We start from the raw sequence: 19,465 nt of genomic DNA on the forward strand, positions 1-19,465 counted from the left end.
AAAAAAAAAACAAAAAAAAAAACCCAAAAAAACCAACAACAACTATTATACAGACTTGACTTCACAAGAATACAGTCCCAAACTTTGATAGATGATTCCCCTATTCACTTTCTCTATTGTTTTTTAAATTTGTTTTCTTCCTACTGTTTTCCTTCTACAGAGATTAGGAAAAGCTAATAGTCAATGTTTTTTTCTAGAACAGGTAAAATATTATACTATAAACCGGAAGAGCTAAACAAGTAAAGATCAGTGTGCTAAGTGTTTACAGGGATCAAAGACTGATCACAGCTCAGTGTGCCAGACTGACCCTCTCGTGAAATTTCAGGCTAATTCACAATTTATCTTTCTCCACCATCCCAGTACTCCATTCAGCATGATAGAAGTCAGCACTTTGAACCAAAAATGATGAGAGTTAACAGCGCTGCAATAACAAACACAAAACACACTTATCCATGATAAAAGTAGGTTGCAGTAGGGTAATGCAAGGTGTTAAATGAACTAACAAGCTAGTAACTCTGGGAGTCATCTTCATAAACTTCAGCCATCTGTTTCCTACAGATTTTTGATGCACTAGGACAACAAGTGTGTGTTTCTCAGTAAAATACTGTGACCACAGTTACTGCATTTTAATTTCTGCAGTGGAGAGGGCAGTGGTCTGTCTTTCTAATGCTATCCAAGTTATCTCCAAGGAAGAAAGCTCAGTCTGAGTGAAGAGATCATGGCTTGTATCAATTGACCAAGACAAAATGGATTTCCCCTGATTAGCAGAGGTTTGACCTACACTGGCAGGCACCCCCCCCAACAGTAGTAACACCACTTAGATTTTTTTTCTGTAAAAGTCAAAATTCACTGTGGTGTGAGAATAAGCAGAAGTCAAGGCTCTTTGTACTGTTGGCTTTGCTCCTGGCCCACTGTGTGAGCTCTGTCCTTCTTTTATCCTATTCACTAAAAAAAGTTTATTATTCGTTTCTTAAAAAAAAAAAAAAAAAGCTCTGTGAATTTTAATAGGTGGTGTTATTTTAAATGCTTTGGTAAAAGCCTCCTTCCCCTGTATCATGCAGGCCTGTAACTGCATGCACAGGGCAATGCCCTCACACTCAAGAACAAGCTAGTATATAAATACCAAAGAGAATAATTAAATAAACAGTATTGGTACTCTGAGAGCAGATCTCTCATGTGGAAAACTTTCCCCAAACGCCAAAGAGCAATTGCTGAAAACAGTTGAGTGCAATGGCATAAGACCAAGAAGAACAATGCAAAGACATCTTCTGCCCTTTTTCAAAGTTTAATCACTTCCACGACTGTCCCGAAACAACCTGTGTAAGGCAAAATATAACCAGAAGAAGAGAACATCGGGGTAATTGGTTGGCAGCTGACAGATACCAGGAGTGCTCCACACTTCCCCTTCCAGGAAGAGGAACAGACAACACATCTTTCTTCAAGTCCTCATGAGCCATTTGCCAGGAACAAGGCCTGTATATGACTCAGGTAGTCCGAGAAGTTTCATCAGATGCTGAAGAAAGCCCTCTGGGCCCAACATGATAGAAATGTACAGAGTAATATTTTTTTTTAACCCATAATTACACAATTGATTACATAGTTCTAGTGAAGGAACTTTCTTCAACTACACTGTTATGAGCCATAGGATAACAGTTTGGTTTTAGGCATTTCTACAGTAAATTTTATATAATTGTACTCACTTGGATTTCAGTTAGGCCTATATCCACAGAATCCATATTTTTTAAAAAATTCAGCTACTGTGATTAATTATATGGTTATGAGGGAATTTGCATGAGTCTGAGATTTGCTTCTCTTCTACTCAGTGTGCTAAAGAAGAGAATTTAGAGGGTTATTCCAGATGTTTATGTACCTAAGCAATGATGTCTGATACAGTCTTCAGTAGGAGGCTGTCAGGAGAGTCACAGCTTCCACTGGTGTGCAAAAATAGGCAAGTTTCAATTGCAAGAAGTTAGGATTAAGCAGCAGTGTATGTAGGCTTCATTAATAAGAATGAAAACAGGGGCAGAATCCAGAAGCTTGAAGTGCCATAATTTGCAGTTAAGTAGTGTTAAAAAAAGAAAAAAAACATTGATATTTATTAGCATCATTTTGGAGTTCCTACAAACGCAGGTTAGAGTTTCACTAGAATGTTATTACTGGAAAGACCTAGGAACTCCAGCTAACAGTTCAAGGAGTAAGCCATTTTCCTTAGAAAATGCACATATTTTCCAAAATAATGTTTTAGTGTGGTGTCACAAGGTGTTACAGGTGTAACTACTGTGCAGTATCTATGGTACACATGTACCCTTTTGAAACACTATCCATTCACTTTCACTATAGGCACATCCCTATCTAGATGTGATAACACACCTACATGTCTTTTCTGTGAGAACTGTCAGGAATTGCACCCTACATGCTGGTGCACCTTTCCTCCAAGCTATTCTATTTTTCGTAACAAACTAAATGCTGTGGAAAGAAGAGTCTTTTCTGCATTTAGCTAAGCTGTATGTTTGGCAACTCTTTGAGGAAACAGCTCTGAACTGAGGAATGTGCTGAACAGATTTAAAAAACAGAGCCACACTATCAAACACAGCAATTGCCAAACAGTGAATAGAGCCTGAACAACCATGCAACAGTTAAGTATTTGATTCAGTGGCAAGAGTAGGTAGCCTCATTACTCCCCAAAGTGTTATTTTAGGCAGTTTGTAAACTGCAGCCAAAGCCTAGACTTAAAGCAGCAGCCTCATTAGCACAAGTAAAGTACTTGCCACCAAAAAAAGAAAGAAAAAAACCCCACTCAAATCCAAAAAAGCCTCCCAAGCCTCCAAAGCTAGTCAATAACTTTTGGGACCAGTTCACTATTAAATAATGCAGACTTCAGAGAATACATATGAAAGAATTGAGTATACCACTTAACTTTTTTGTGTTACTATCTCTAAGGCATAGGCTAACTCCATCAGTACAGTCGCTTCCAGCTTTTGTAAAGTGCTGACTTTATACATACTGGATGACACTCACAATCCCTCATTTTAACACTTCTCTCTCCCTGACTCATGATGCATTGTTTGCAATAACAGAAATGCAGTAGAGTCGAATCCAGTGCCAAGTCCCCACAGCTTAAGCAGTGCAGCAAACTGATAGCATGGCTCCAAAACAATCCAGACATTTACTGCCAATAACATAAGGACAAACTCAAGGAATCTGGGCCTAGTCCAGCGTGGTGTCTCTCCAGTTCTTGTAAATGTAGCTTTGATCTTTGGGAAACTGAAGCACAAGAAAAGTCTGAAGAGCTAGGTGGCACACAGACACGACTCCAAGTAAACAGACATTGCAATCTCCTGGTAAGTCCAGGTAAGTAAACATTTCAACAAAGATACATGAGGTGTGAAAAAGCAAGACTTCAGGAAAAGAAAGAAAAAAAAAAATGAAAGTAGAAATAACTGTTCTTCATAATGCCTTTCTTCTCTGTGTCAGCCACTTTTATCCTATCTTCCCATTAAATCCTACGGAGCCCTCCTGTTCTCTTGATGCAGGCTGGGTCCTTCAGGACTGAAGCCTTTGTTATTCCATACAAGCGACACCAGGCTGTGCAGGAGCAGCACTGCCTGCAGTCCTGCCAGCAGTCCTGCCAGCATGCCTCAGCCCTGACTGAGGGGAGGGTTGATTCAGGCCATTTTACAAGTGTCCTGCTCCAAACTCCCTTTCTCTAAGTTGCCTAATAACATATTAATTCCCCACTTTCCAAGAAAGGATTTTTTAAAAGTAATTACTCTAGTGCAAAATTATAACACTTTTCATAGTTCTACTATTTTGAGATATGACTGAATGTGACAGCAGGATGGACAGACCCATCATTAATTCAGAAGGAACAGATCTGGGATTCAAAGGCTGATGAGAAACTTGCACCAATTTCTTCAAGGCACCTCAGGTACTATGGGTTATACCTGTCCTTAGAAGCTTTCCTATGTGTTGAAACGGATACTGTATGGTTATTTCTGTCAAGCAAGAATTAGATCGCTAATTGTTTACTTGCAAAATGCAGTTCAATAGAGCAAGAAATATCCAGAACAGGGCAATAAGTGCTTTCAGTCCATTACCAAGAGAAAAAAAGATAAGTGCTCTAAGCCTGAAAACAGGAGGTCAAATTCACTACTCTCAATTTACTTCTCTTCTGAATAATTACAATAGGGACAAAGTTGGCCCAGCCTTTTTAACAGCTTCACACAAATCTTATCATGCATCATCTTGCCAGACAGACTTCTTTAACACTCGCCATGCATAGCACCTCTTCTTATGATAGACTTAGCTCTGTCCTACCCCTGAGTTACGACTACATTAGGCCACTAGTGCAGTTGTGCAAAACATTTGCAGCTCTGAAAAAGCAAACCATTCAGCTAAAACTATCCCATGTAATATTTTAAATACTTCAAGGTCAGTAACTCTTGTTTTTTCCTCATACATTTATTAAATGTTCAGTTTCAACTTCTATTCAGAGAGAGCTTTATTAAAAGACCTTTGGAAGAGGTTTTAAAGACTATGGAAGAGAAACACACATGAAGTCTAGCTTCACTGCTCAAACTAAGTACTTAAGTTCTGTAATAGGTGGACTCCAACTGATACCATGAGACTTCTTTCCAGTTGTGACAACAGACTACAAAATTAAATGTTCATCTATTTGTACAGTTAGCTATGGCAGGCAACAGTCTAGCAGGGTTTTTCTGTTAAGTACTTAAGAGAGCAAGAACAGGATCTAGAACCACTGTCTGCAAGCTTCAGGTTTCATTTTGCCAAAGTTTATGACACAATTTATAGTGTAACCTCTTCCCACACTCCAGCTGGTATTAGTAACCTGCCTATATCTGTATTGGTTTAAAGACAATGGCCCTTTTCTTAAAAAACCCAGGCACTTCAATCTCCCCCATAGGTAAGTGTTCCTACTTTGTTTACGTGGGGGTGGGGGAATGCCTTAGCAATACTTACCTATTTTCTTTCTCAAATAATCAGATTTCAAGTACTGGAAATATCTCTGAATGATGCCTTGCAATATACCTCTAGTACAGTATGTGGGTGAAGGTACCCTCCCTGCATAAGGGCAGATGCAGGGACAAAGGCTTCTCTTGGTGAAGGTACCCTCCCTGCATAAGGGCAGATGCAGGGACAAAGGCTTCTCTTAATGTCAAAAAAGACAGCTTTCACCCTGCTTTCACCCTAAGCACTTCACCATAGTGTTGCTTTCATCTTTGCTACAGAGGCTGGGATTACAAACACTGGTGCAGTAGCAATCCTTGTTTACAGAAAGTTTTTGGGATTAGCTGACATTAAGATATACCTTAAAAGGTACCCACAGACAGTGGGTACACTTACACAAACACCACTGATGAAAATGTTTAGCCCCTATACTTCACCAAAATCACAAATCAAGCTATAATATGTTACAATGCCTTACTTGGGTGGGACAGGGAATGGAAATACTTTAAAATTTGTGATTTCACAGGCTGACTGGGCAGGACTTTATCTACCACATTTCTGAAAAGAAATTCAAACTATTCAAAAGACTGTAACAGCTGAATCACAGAATCATCCAGGTTGGAAAAAGACCTTGGAGATCATCTAGTTCAACCATTAACCTAACACTGAGCGTCCTCAACTACACCATATCCCTAAGTGCTATGTCAACCTGATGTATCTACATCTCATCGAGTCCATGAATAGGCAATCCAACACAGTGGCAGCAGACCTGCACAGCAAAACCCCTGGCAGGCAATCTCCATTGCCATCTGCTTGGCCACCAGCACCTCAGCACCCACAGATTTTGGCTCTACTGGCACGTGAAAGGCAGAGCTCATTGGACCGCAACCAAGATGCTATGCAGGTGGCTCATTAAAACAGCCTTAAATCTGCAAGCATTAGTGCCTGAGCAGCTCTGACCAGCTACAATCCATGAGAGCCAACCAGGTCACGGAGTACAGCATGGGGAAAACAGCACAAAAAGCACCACTGCTGATTAACATAAGCCTCAATGCTCCACTTAACTAAACATCAAGTTGTATTCAACACAAATTTTAACTTCTCTTTCAGCAGAAAGTCCCAACTAATTTCAAAGGCATGCAGGACACCAACATACCCCTTCTTACTGTCCTTGATTTATTTTTCCCCTTTAAAAATCAAAGCATAAAACATAATCCAGCATTGCACTACTTTACAGCAGCACAAAATAAAGGTATTTGGAAGGTGGCTTCAGCATTTAGAATTGCACAGGACTGTGTTATATAACAGAAAAGCCAGATCTCATTGGATCTTCCCATTTAAAGATCCAAGAGCACAGCAGAGAGTGAAAGTTAAAGCATATGCAGACAGCGATTTCACAACATCTTTTAATATCTGCAAGTAGCAAAGTCTTCTCAAAGCTTGACAGGCAAACCACTTTGTCCTCACATTCTAAAAAAGAATTTTGTGATATATATATATATATATATAAAATATATATCACAAACATACACGTTATACTACATATGAAACCTTTTTGGAGTATATAATTAATGCTGTTTAAAGAATATTCAAGGAAAAGGTCAATCAAATAAGTTGTGACAAAAGAAAGAGATAAAACACTGTGCAGAGAATGGGAATTAGGTGCACTGTTGCTCAGTCACAAGTAATTAGAGCCTCCCTGGCTGGCTGTTTTTCCAGAGAGTAATATTCAATAATCCCTACACAGTCTGAAATACTTGAGTCAGATGGGAAAGCTCTCATTATAATCACTATTGTCAAGGTGTCCTGCAAAAACAAGTTTCCTCTCCCCAGTGAGCGAAACAGATTGTTCCTGTAAATGTTACTAGACATGATATTTATCACCAGTGCTTCTCTAAGTCACAAGAATCTTCATGTGAAAAGGCAGTCTTTGCAGCACAGGTCTTGGAAGGACTGTTAATCAATAACTGGTTTTCCAATAACCAGTCTCAGAAGACAGTTCTTTTAAAAAACTAAAAACCAAGCCTTCCTCATGCCTGCATATTTATACTGTTATGTCTTCTCTTGACTTTTGTGACTCTCTCTCGCTCCCAGCCTCCTATCTCGGTGTACTTTCACACTACTTCAGCAAAGTAAGCAGGACAGGTTGGATATTTTGTGGTAGAGAACTGATTGAGAATGAGGAAGGACAAGGCTTTCAAAAACAAGTAAATAGCCCTCCCCCCCCCTCCCCCACATTGCATAAGGTTTTGTCACCAAGGAGAAAAATTCAAAATCTTACTTAATTACATCTGTTGGGTCCCGCTTTACTCCACAGAGCATCCCATTTATTAATATGTAGTAACTCTACCAACCCACTCCAATTATTCTGTATCATCATTATAAGAAATATCTTGGCTTTCTTTAAGGACTGATAAAACAGATGTTACCAACATCACAAATACTAAAGTAAACCTTCTTATCAGGTTGCTCGCTCCCTACCTTGCTTCTTTCTAAAGCTATGTTAGCTTACCTTGTTTCAAGAGCAGTTGTCTGCTTACTCACTGGTTGCAATGTGTCAAACCACACTCCTAGGAGCCAGGACAAGGGCAAGCAAGAGTGAATGATAACAAACAGATAAGTGTAACCTCTGTCACTAACACAGACCTCCTTTTTAAAGCTTTTGCTAGCCTACCATGTCAAGTTTACACGGCCATATTGTTGTTTCCCCTACTCTAAACAAACAAACACCAAAAAAAGAAACCACAAACCACAAACAAAAGATATCAAAGTAGAACTCTACTGAAAACTGGCCTGCAGACTTCCACATTTCATCAGCAGAACCTGCTTGCTTTGATTTATAGCAAAAAAAGCTACAGCCTCACCATCTGAGACTAGATTAGTGGTAAGTGGTACTGGCAATTATCTAGATCTTTCTGAAAAGAAATCCTAGGACAAGTTTAATCAAAGCCTGGAGTATAAAGAGAAAGATTGAAGGAGAATGCTTTCTCAAAATTTAAGCTAAATCTCCACTGAGTGTTAAACGGAACTGCTAGTAGCAGCAAAACACACTGAATTCCCGTTTACAGCCAGGCAACAGCAGGACCTGTTTGCAAAGCTAAAATGAGCATAAATCACCCCTGCAAACATTGGGGTCAGGAGCTTATTCACAATTCCAAACATACTGTAATCATAGAGATGCTGCCTTCATTTCTCAGGAGAGGAAAAATCAAACTCCACATCATACTGTCACCTCAAATAGTTCAGCCTTGAAATGTTGTTTATCACACAGATGCCATGAACAAGCGAAATCCATAAGGATGGTGATTAAACAAAAGTCTAACAGAAAAAGGAAGCATCCATAAGCATCACCACAGTGTGAGCATCACATTTTTCATGATCCTGCTTTCCTATGCTCTGCATCAGTTATTGATTACAAAGATTTATGTTAAACATATTGCAGTTAAAAGCCAAGCTACTCTGCATACAGTCTTCAGTGACACTGAGCACCTGAGATGTGGTTTACAGCAGCAATCCAGGTAACTCACAGGGGCAATGAGGCTAATAGACTCTCTCAACACAAACTAGTTGAAATAAATACATTATAGAATATTTCAGAAAAGACAGATTGGAAGTGTAAGAACATACCAAAATGCTGATAACCCAAGCACAATGACGAGAAGCACAAGCTGCTTGGTCTGCAGCCTGGTTTTATTGCCAGTACCTCACTCAGCAGCTGGCTGTTGCTGCCCTTTTCTGGTTTACAGATGGCAACTGCCATCTGCTTTTTCTTTACCTCTTTACCCTCTTATTTTGCAGTTCAATCTGCAACTAAACACAGCCCTGTAACATAGCTAGGTGGCTGGAGAAGGTTGTTTGGGGTTTGATGGTTTGGGTTTGTTTTGGTTTTTTATAATCACAAACTACTCTCTCTTCCTTTGCTGCAGGGAAGAAGAGAGTGAGGTAAACATGTTTTGTTTTTTCTAGTGAAAGGGAATGCACACACAGTGTGAAAGTAGAATTGTCTGGAGTTCACGTGGCCTGCATGTCCAAGATGGGGTGCACATTCCTCAATGAAATAGCTATAACAATTAAGAAGGAATGACGGGCAGAAGGTTCAGCAGCTTGTTTTCCACCATACTGCCACTGCTGCACTCAGAAGCATAAACAAGTGCAAACGCCACTGACATGACACCTCTGTGTCTTCAAAAACAGCTCAGGCATGTTCGATGTCATTCGTGGTGTCTTAGTATACAAGCCAAGATTTAGTATTGTAATTTTCATCAGTGCATTAGTCAGCATGCAGGAAATGAGGAAACTGACTTTGAAAAAGGAAAAAAAAAACAAAGCTAGAATTGGCTGCATAACACAATGACTTCTCATGTCAAGGGTGGGTACTGGATAAACCTGCATTTCCAAAACAGCTTTCTGAAAATCTCTCTGAAGCTGAACTGAGAAACAAGATAGCTTTGTACACTATGATACAACAGTGTGAATCAAGTTCTGTCAGCACTTCTATAATAAACCTGTGCAGGAGTTCAAAATGAAGCTGAAAAAGATCAGAAATTTAAGAATGGAAAAACTAATTCCATTCTTCAGCACACTTAACAGTATGTTTTAGGTTGTTACGAGATTTTAGGTCCAGGATCTTTCACTGGATTTTCAACCAGTAGATTGTCTCTGCCCAAGACATAAGCACTACGATCATATTGCCATCAATTAAATGAGAATTCAGGCATCCTGCAGAAATGCTATATTTGAAAGTGTATGTTACTTCCTCACTCCTTTTCCTCATTGTCTCCCAGCACACAGACAGTAAAAATTGTTCTAATGTTTTCTGTGTCATCTACTATCCTCAGATCCTTCAGGAGGCATCCCCATTCCTGACAAGGAAAGAGAGCACATTTCTAGCACAACATACCATCCAATAGGAGGTGGCTATGGCACTAGGCTGCAGCAAGCCTCATCTCAAGACAAAACTCCACCAGCTGGAGTATCTCCTGGCTGCAGGGGTGTGCAGTGGCACCAGCCTTATTCCACAACCCTCCAATGCTAAACAAAAAAATCAGCAGCAGATCACAGAAGAGGTCTGTGACCAGTTATACCTACTATGACAGAGAGCAGAAGTACAGTTGTTCCCATGTCTGCTTCAGATATAAGAGAAAGACCCAGAAGAAAGTTGACTGGGGGGGGTGGGGGAATATCAACCTCCATTTGAAGGACTAGGACAATTAGTAGGTGTGACTGGAAGTTCAGACTGTAATGATATTAAACAGGAGAAGTAAAGACTGAGAAGCAGGTGGCCAGCAACCAAAGTACAGATTCAGTCTGTAAGTACATTGAGTCCCTTCTGGGACTTCCACATTTCTTAATTATTCTGCAGTTGCTACCTCAGGGGAACAAAGTGACCAATACCTTGAGTATTTCTCCTGGCTGTTGAGGTTTTTGCTCAACTCCTAAGCAAACTGACTCTTGACCTCCTCTTCCAAGTTGATTGTAAATCTGGCCTCCAACACACACTACTGAAAACCGTTACTGAGATTAAGGACCAATTGTAAATCCACATGACTTCTAACAGGAAACTCCTGCCTTCCCTGAAATCAGCTGTATAGACACTAATACCAGAAAAGGAAGAGTGCTTCAGCAAACCTATCTTTTATTCCTAAATGAAGAACACGACTGAAAGATTTCTATAATTTGGATCTCTGCTACTTTCCACATTTTGCTACCCACCAATCTGATACCTGTGCTTGATTTGCTCAAACCCAGTTTCCTCTTGTTGACATCTGCACAGACAAACTCTAAATTAGACGTGAATTAAATCTACAGACATAGCTAATCCCTGAGGAAAACTGTGCTGCCTCTACAGAGCCAAAGAGCAAAATTAGGCTTTGACAGATCTGAAACAACTAGAAGATAATCTATTTGCCCAGGGAACAAAAACTTCAATGGACTTTTAATCTGGTAAACAATTAGACAGAGAGAATCTTGTACCATCATCACACTGAAGCTACAGAAGGTATTATTCTAGTTCAAAACAACTGAACAGTTCCCCAGCACAAACACACACACAGGGCAGCCACAGGTCTGTGTCAGTACTGACACAGTTCAGCTTGTCACCAGCATAGCCTGCCCCAAACCCCTCTAGTACAGGGACACAAATTCTGCTTTCTGGAGAAACATGCATCTAGGTTAAGCTGCAGTGACCTGCCTACTGGAACTTTGTTTATTCTAGCCATTATCAGCAAGTTAATCATTTAGAGGTGAAAGTGAAGCTAAGATTCAAGTGCTTCTCCTCTGAAACCGCTAGTATAAAAAGGTAATTTAAACAATCTGCATGCTATCCCTAGTCATTCCTACCTTGAGCTTGACTAAGCAGTTATGCTACATCCATAGATACAGACAATTTGGCTATTCAATGGCTGTCAGTCAAACCTATAAAACAGTGAGATGGGAGTTTTGCATAGAATTTGGTAAACATGATTCCACTCCTCTGAAAAATGTCTCAAGCAACAAGATGTGAAAGCTCAAGTTTTAGAGTACTCCCTAATTTAATTTCTGATGTTACATCTGCTTAATATTGCGCATAGCCTCCCTCACCATTACACAAATCTGACCCACAGACATCAGCATCTACTCATACCATGCTTCAACTCAATGCAGGTGAAACTTCCATATGAATTTCAAGTAGCGCTTGGCTGCAAAAACAGAACACAGTGAGAAGCACCTTCAGTGAGTGAAGGTAGTTCATTAAAAGAGCAAATTGCATCAACCATTGTGGCATTTATTCTCTAAGCACATTACTGCTGTGGCTTGAGGTTGGATAGAATGGGTTAAATCATGCCTTAACGTGGCTTAAAAACACCCCACAAATCACTTCTGAAGTGACTTCTGATAATAATACAAAACTCTTCTGAGATGCTTTCACTTAGAACTCTTACTTCTTAAATACCAGAAAAACAAGTTATCCAGTTGTAAAGTACAGATTGAATTTAAAGCTTGGGGGGGAAGCACTAAAGTACTCTATGGGTAGCTGAGTAAGCAACGGGAATATACATGTGTGAGTTTGTGCAGGAAGAAAAATGATGTACTCCCACCGATTCACCTGAGCCCACTAATGAGTAGATTTCCATCATCACTTGCACATGGCCAGAAGCAACACTCTAGGCCAGTGCTCATTAATTTCTCTGGAGTTCAGTATGACAAGAAAAAGGTTTTCCCTTAAAAATTAAGCCAGACTTCTATGTACCTGGATACAAAGACAACTTTGAAGGAGTGAATGAATACAGCAGTTTCTGAGCAAGCTTGCAAACAGCAGCAAGAGTGCCAAGACTCCTGACAACACCACAGTCACAAAACCAGGGGATTTAACTGCAACATATTTCTTTTAAAAATACCTGCTTCGCTATTGCCTTATTTTTCCACTGCAAAATAAAGACATGGTACTATCCAGGCATGTGTAATGCACTACAAACAGGGCACAGAGATCCATTTCTTCTTGCTGTCATCTTATTCCAATGGCATGTCACTCTGTAAACCCCTTGAAAGAGTATTATTTACATATTTTCAGAAAAAAAAAAAAAAGCCAACAACAAGATCTCACATAATTTCAAGATTCTTAGGCAGATCTACCACTTTTGGGTTTCTCTCTCTCCCATAAGAAATGGCCATAAGCCTACATTCCTTTCACCCACAGATGGAATCATATTCCCAATTCAAGGTTTTTAAAGTCACTACTGTTACAGTGGTTAACAGTGAATAAGGAAGAAACTACACTGCTTGTTATCAGTCTTTTATGAGTGGTGTTTCTTATTATAAGAAGCTTTCTGGAGAACTGTCTAAATTAAATTGAACTCTAATCTTTTTACAACTTCAAGCAAGCATTCTGTCCTGCGAGTAATCATATACTGGACCCTGTTCTCACATAGACAGTTCTGATGATTACTGTTATCATTTATATCTTGGTTGAAATAACCCTGTTTACTTAAAACAGTTACTTTGCAAAATTCAATCTTTTTCCTAATTAGGATTATCCTCAGTTCACATGCCAAGTTAACCTGAATTCCTTTCAACAAATATCTTAACCTTTACAGACTATCAGCGTTGTACTCTTTTGGACTTTTGCCATCCACATACTCAATGTCAAGTACGCTCCCTGAGCACATGAATAGATCACAGGCTGTTTCCCTCCACAAAAAGAGTTGACAATATATGAACACAATCCTCCAGAATCAGCAGTGGAAGCCTCTTCTCACATAGCTGGGCTAGAAGTGTAAGATGACTCTTACCCAACACAGATAAACTCTCAGTAATCCCAGCACACACTTTGACGAACAGACTGTGTTACAACACAAGCCAAGAACTCAGACCTGGGACTTTCACTCTGAAAGCCAGAGGGACTGAACAAATCAGATTTACTCCACTGGTCTGCAGAGATATTTCCTGCTATCCTTGAGAGTTCCAGCACATTCTCTCTGCTTTACTGCAAATAATGTTAGGATCTCTTAATCTTTATTAAAAATGAGTTGTTTCATGCCACCCAGCACCTACAGCTATGAATGAGAGACAGCTTTGTACTAACTTCCTGAAAAAATCCCACAGCTTCCTTCTGCACCCCCACAGCTGCAAATTATGTAATGAATATAGAGATTTTTTAAGAATGTACATCCCATATACTTTGAAAGCCGTTTTTAAATAAATGTCCAGAAAAAAAAAAAAAATTAAAAAAAATCTCAGACACTTTTGGATTCCTCTTCTTCTGGCCTTTACTAGCAGAAAGAAGGAGGAAGTATAGAGAAACATTAGCAGAACTTACTGGAAGGTGCAGGATGACAAACCACATTGTCCAGGTTCTCAGCCTTGCCCCTTTACACAACCAGCATTGTAATGAGAACTGGTACCTTTCCTTCCTTCCACCCACTCTTTCCCCCAACTTTTGCCTCAAATGCAGATGGGCAAGATAAGGTCACAAACTGTCATGGAAAGCTAGAACACTTGATTTTGGTGAGCTAGTTCAGCAGCCTTCAACAGCTGCTCACTGTTCTGCCCAAAACAAATTGGAGGTCAGCCCACTGACTAGCATTAAGAGGCCCCATTGGGAGAACCACGATCCCAGGCAGTTTTGCTGGTTTAAAGTGTGGTGGAAGCCAGAAACCAAGCTGTCATTCCAGATCCAGCCTGAGGCACAGACTCTGCTGCGTGGGATAAGATTACACTTACACACCCCATGCAGTACCTGTTTTGTAGGTATACAGTTTCAGTTTCCAGGACTATCAATTCATTGCCCTTGAAGATGCCAAATCCCCTTTTCTTCCTGGTATCTTATCTTTGTGTTTGGGTATAGACATACAGTAACAAAATAACAACTGCATTAAAATATAGACAATCTGAGTTTAACAGGAATATGTATTTCCTCAATATATGGAGAATACAGACTAAGCACTTAAACAGTTGTATGTTAGAAGAAATCTCCCTCATGTCTCTGGATGAATAAAGCTTACATCTGAAGTGAGCACTACATAAAAATATTACCATCCACACAACAGCAGCAAAATCTGCTGGTAATCAGACACCACTGCCATGCACCAAAGGACTGGAAAAAGCAGTTTTCAGGATGACAAAGAATCAGTGTTACTGTTCAGAGACCTAAAGCATATATGTCTAGCTTTGTAACAGCAGCAATATTCACTCAGCAGATTAGAGGTACACTCCCTTGATCAATTTTAAATAAAGAGGAGGGCAAAGGATTCCATTGATAGACTGAGACTTCTTTTCATGTATTTGCCATAAATACCATAAGGTAATTATTTCAATTATTATTCAAATTCATAATTCAGAAAGATAAGCATTACTTTCCTATAATCTTCAAATGATAAATTTATCATTATGAACAGTCTGAGAAGGCATTCCTCCACCAACCCACCCCCAAGAGGAAGGAGAGGAGGCATCACTTTAAAATTTCATCAAATTGAATAAGAGCTATTAAGACTACATCCAAGGTGCACAAAATCAGCAGAGGAGGGAAATACTAAGGTGAATTGAATTGCTCGTGCCTGAATTTAAAGAATGGCTGAGGCCAAAGTTCACACACACAGGATGGATACTTTAATTAAACACTAATCTACCTGGACATATCTTTGCAATTTACATAAAGAACCACATTCACACACTATCTTCAGTCACAGAAACAATATTTGTCTTATAACACAAGCTTTAAGGGAACACTGAAGCTGTTAAGTGTGTGGTTCTGTGCCTGTTTTGTCTGGTTTCTTTGTGGATATAGTTGCAGAACTGCTGGAAAGCTGGTGAACAAAAACAACTCAAGTACAAAATAAGCTTCTGTAAACCTGTACAAATCGTATTTGAAGAGTGCACTACATAGCAAAATTCTTGTATGTTATAATGGGACAGGAGAATAGAATAAAACAGGCAGTCCAAAGCGCAACAGCTGGAACTCAAGACCCTGCAACTGGTGCTATACAGACATGTAACAAAAATGCAGGCCTTGTCTCAAAGACAAGAGAAGGAAAGAAAGTTAAAATGTTTGGTGAAAAAGCAGTGAATACAATTCACATCAAAGGAAAGGAAGTATCAGGAGCATAGGGCTACAAAGATCACTGCAACTTTGTAATATCTCCATCTTAAAAAAAAAAATCATTAACATTTTCATTTCATTGTTTACACTGGAGGAACAAACTCAATGGCTACCAGACTTCTCAGATTACAGTACAGACAGCCAAAGTCAAGAAAAGAAATGGCTGATATAAAAATAAGTTTACAGAAAATCTCACAAATGTTAGCCACTTTATGATACACATAAATATTTGTTTCTCAGATGGCAAAACCAACTCTCATACAAACTCTAATCAAGTCTTAGTATTCTGAGAAGACCTGAACTACCAAAATTATGATTATAACTTATGATGATATTCAAATATCCTTAATGGAGAAACAAGCTGCTTTATTATTTTGGAGTATCAGATTCATGAAAGATCTCTTGTTTTGAACTGCTGTATAAAGACAGGTGCATCATGATTACAGAAACTGCAGATAAAGAAGACACATAGCCCACCTCCCATGAAGATGACACTGACTTACTATGTGCTAGAGAGGGGAAAAGGTAAAAGAAACATCTCACCAGTTGCAGATGCTTGCTGAGCAAAACAGGACAGGTAAAGAACTAAGATGAAACACATACTGTAAAGTAGCAAGAGAACAGCAAAGTCCAAAGGCTCAAGGAAGCTTCACACATCTTATGTTTCCACTCAGAACTGCACTGGAGTGACCTTTCTTGGTACCGGGAAGGGAGAACGCCACCCTGAATACATGCATTCTCTATGACCAGGCATTCCGGCTCTAACCCACCTAATCACTCATAATGCATTCAAACATACAGAAGGGTAAATAACTACATGTATCAGTGTGCAAACAGTGTTCCAGAGACAGTATGAGCAATTTTAAGTATCTAGTAAACGAAACTAGTATATTTTCAAAATATTTTGTACAGCCTCATATTATTTCTCACTAGGAACATTCAAAACAAGCAATCAAATTTTTATTTTATTAAAACCATATGGACTTGTTAGTTTGCTGTCTATGCTCCTGTGCACATCTGTCTACTTAATTTCACAGCAACAAGAGAAAAAAAGGAATAATCAAAAATGGATCTCAGCTATAACAAGAGAGGCAAAGGATAAGCACATCTATTACTGCTGCAAGCTATGTCAACAAGAACTTTTACCCTGGGAAACTATCAGTGACATTGAACAAAACCAAGAAAATTATTGATTCTTAGCTTTGTGGACTGTTGACTGGAAGTCATCCAGTGGTGATAAAGTAATACGCTTCTTAAAACATTAGAACCTCAATAACCTCACACTGGAGTTTGTATCTCCATTTTATATGGGCAGTTTCAAATATACATGAGTAGGTAACTATGTACAGAAGACCCTAACACATTAGGCACATTAACAATGACTAGCAATATATATTTTAGCACCATTCTCAAATTTGTCAGGTTCTTCACCATTCTGAAAAAAAAAAAAAGTACAAGCTGCACACTCAAAAAAACAAACCCCTGAATTTTGAATTTGTTTGTAACAGCTATCAAGCTACCTTTTTACTTCAAGAAGAAAATAACCAGTTAGCTGTAAATGATTCATCTCTACTAAATATACATACGATAAATTTGCTATTTAAATGCTTGCTAGTCTCTCCTGTTACATGGTAGAATGGTAACTCCTGAAATTTGAAACATTGTCTTGAGGCTACAAACTAGTTTTTGTTTTGTAAACAAACAAACAAAAAAATCTAGCACTACTTTTCCCCTAAATAAGACCATAAAAAGGAGTGCTCATATAAATGGAGTCACTTCATCACAAGAATAGAAATTATAACAGTTGAACTTAAAATTCCAGTCACAGTTGTAAGGTGTAGGATTCTTGCCAGGCCAACAGAATTTAAACACCAGGATCCATGTGGAAAACATTAATTACATAAGATAGACAGTGGCTCCACAGGCTCCACAGTCCTCTGTTATAAATCAGTGACCATCAGCATCCTTCCGCCACCACTGCTCACCTACGTTACACATAATAAATATTTTTCTTTATCAGTTACAATTTGTTGGGTTTGCTTTTGGGTTTTTTTGTTGTCAGACTTAAAGTCAGCATATTTGAACAATGTGTATTTTTCTATACTCTGCCGAAGGCACACTGTTCCTTATGCACATGAATGGAAGTATAGCTAATTTTACATTGTCTTTGGCAAAGCTGTCTTCTAACAAGCTGATACTGCATTCTGTATTCTCAAGCCTTTTTTTTTTTTTTTTTTTTTAATAGGTATTTATCCAGACTATGCACAGAAATCAAAGAAAATACACAGAAATTCACTGATACATTTCTGATACAGGAACCTTATCCCTACCAGAAAAAATGGGGCTAATAACTATAAAGTATTATTTTCTTCACATCTAAGGCAGATGATTGCATAACAATCCAGAGGATTTAAATACAGACACCTATCACACACCGTGCATTTGTGGCTGCCAATATGCATTGCCAAACTGCACCAGCCACAGACTATAGCACACAGAAGAGCTAATAAAACATTGTGCCTGCTGTGCAGCGTATTCCACACACAGCCTTGATCGCGCTGCAGAACCGCGACGTACCTTTCAGTCTTTTGGAATTCCCGTTCTTTTGCTGCTCATCCTCTTCATTAATGGTGAATAAACCCATGGGATTTGGCCTGGCACTTTTCTTCAGTCTCTCTTGTCGGAGGGCAGTAGTTGAACCAAGCATGTTGCTGTTGCCTCTTGCTTATTAAAAAAAAAAAGTAAGAAACTGCAGCCCCTGCTTAGCCGCTAGCTGCAACGCTGCCTGTTCATTTGAGCACTTGTAATAGATCCCCTATGGATAAGTGGTATGCAAACAGCTGACAAATACCAACATCCAGTCGGCGGCGAAAGGCTTGCAGTCTTTCCCCACCTTCAAGAAAAGCCCTAATTAAAGGCACATTGCTTTGGATGCTGCTCGTCACTGTCTTAACCTGTTCAATCAGATCCCAGCCCACAGCTCCGGGTTCCCTGCTGCAGCACCTTTTTCCCTGCAACCGTCTTCCAGCTACAGCACACTAAAATATTCAGCACACAACGCAAGAGGAGAAAATATGATACGCCGCTGTTAACAGTTGCCCTGACAACACTGACACATCCTAATCAAAAGGGGGTCCATGAGTGTTGTCTCCTCAGCAGCAGCAAGCCGGCCTCGGAAAGGCTGCCTCCTGCACGCGTGTGGGGAGCTGGAAGCCCCTCAGCAGCTGGGGCTGCTCCTGCCTCCTCGCAGGGCGGCGGGAGGATGGAGATGTGCTTGCACAAGCAGATGAGCACTGGGTGAAGGCTCCAGGCATGAACCTGCATTTTGCCAGCTGCTCTGTTTATTCATGTTTAGAAATTTTAGCCTAATCTAAGACTAAAACAATGACGATGAGTCTTCTTCCATATATGCATGTGTTGGATGTCCTCCCCCACCCCTTAACTTAATCACCCTCCTATGCAGTGCATACCTTTTGCATTAGGAATGTATACACCCAAAATTACAGGCAGGTGTTGGAACATTCTTTTCTATGTGTGAAAACTCAAAAATCAGGATTTCTGCCTTGTACCAACAACATAGGGTAACAAAAGGACTTGGAGTGAATATTCTGTGCCACATTACTAGTTTTACAGCACCAACTATTAACATTCACTTTGCAAAATGAACAAAATACAGACAGCCTGGGTGATTTTAATTAGTTGCATTTCCTTCGTATGCTGGCATTCTGTATTTTCTTTAGCCATTTACGACAGAGCACTTGCTCACAAGTTTTGCAATCTGCATGTTGCATCCTTCACAGCTCCAGACGCCACTGTGTAATATGTTGAATGTTTTTACCTGTGAGACCTTAATCTTCTTCTCATTCAATGTGTGCTCGCTGTTCCAAAATACTACTTAAGAAAAACTGTAAGCTAGGACATCTC

General features: G+C 39.5%; 1 protein-coding gene across 6 annotated transcripts in view; it reads right to left on the reverse strand.

Moving 5' to 3' along the window:
• MAP7 (microtubule associated protein 7) overlaps positions 1 to 18,526 on the reverse strand; it is a 107,058-nt gene extending 88,532 nt beyond the window's left edge. For 3 of the 6 annotated variants that reach the window (XM_026844240.1, XM_026844235.1, XM_026844232.1), the window contains exon 1: positions 18,119 to 18,521. In XM_026844240.1, coding sequence (XP_026700041.1) covers positions 18,119 to 18,248 — 130 coding nt within the window. In that variant the 5' untranslated portion in view covers positions 18,249 to 18,521. Of the gene's footprint in view, positions 1 to 18,118 lie in introns of all 6 variants that reach the window. The other 3 variants (XM_026844237.1, XM_026844234.1, XM_026844233.1) reach the window with 3 other exon arrangements.
• Positions 18,527 to 19,465: the final 939 nt, after the last annotated feature.

Source organism: Athene cunicularia, assembly GCF_003259725.1.
Source record: "Athene cunicularia isolate RWA chromosome 3 unlocalized genomic scaffold, athCun1 chr3_part1, whole genome shotgun sequence".
NCBI classification, from domain to species: domain Eukaryota; kingdom Metazoa; phylum Chordata; class Aves; order Strigiformes; family Strigidae; genus Athene; species Athene cunicularia.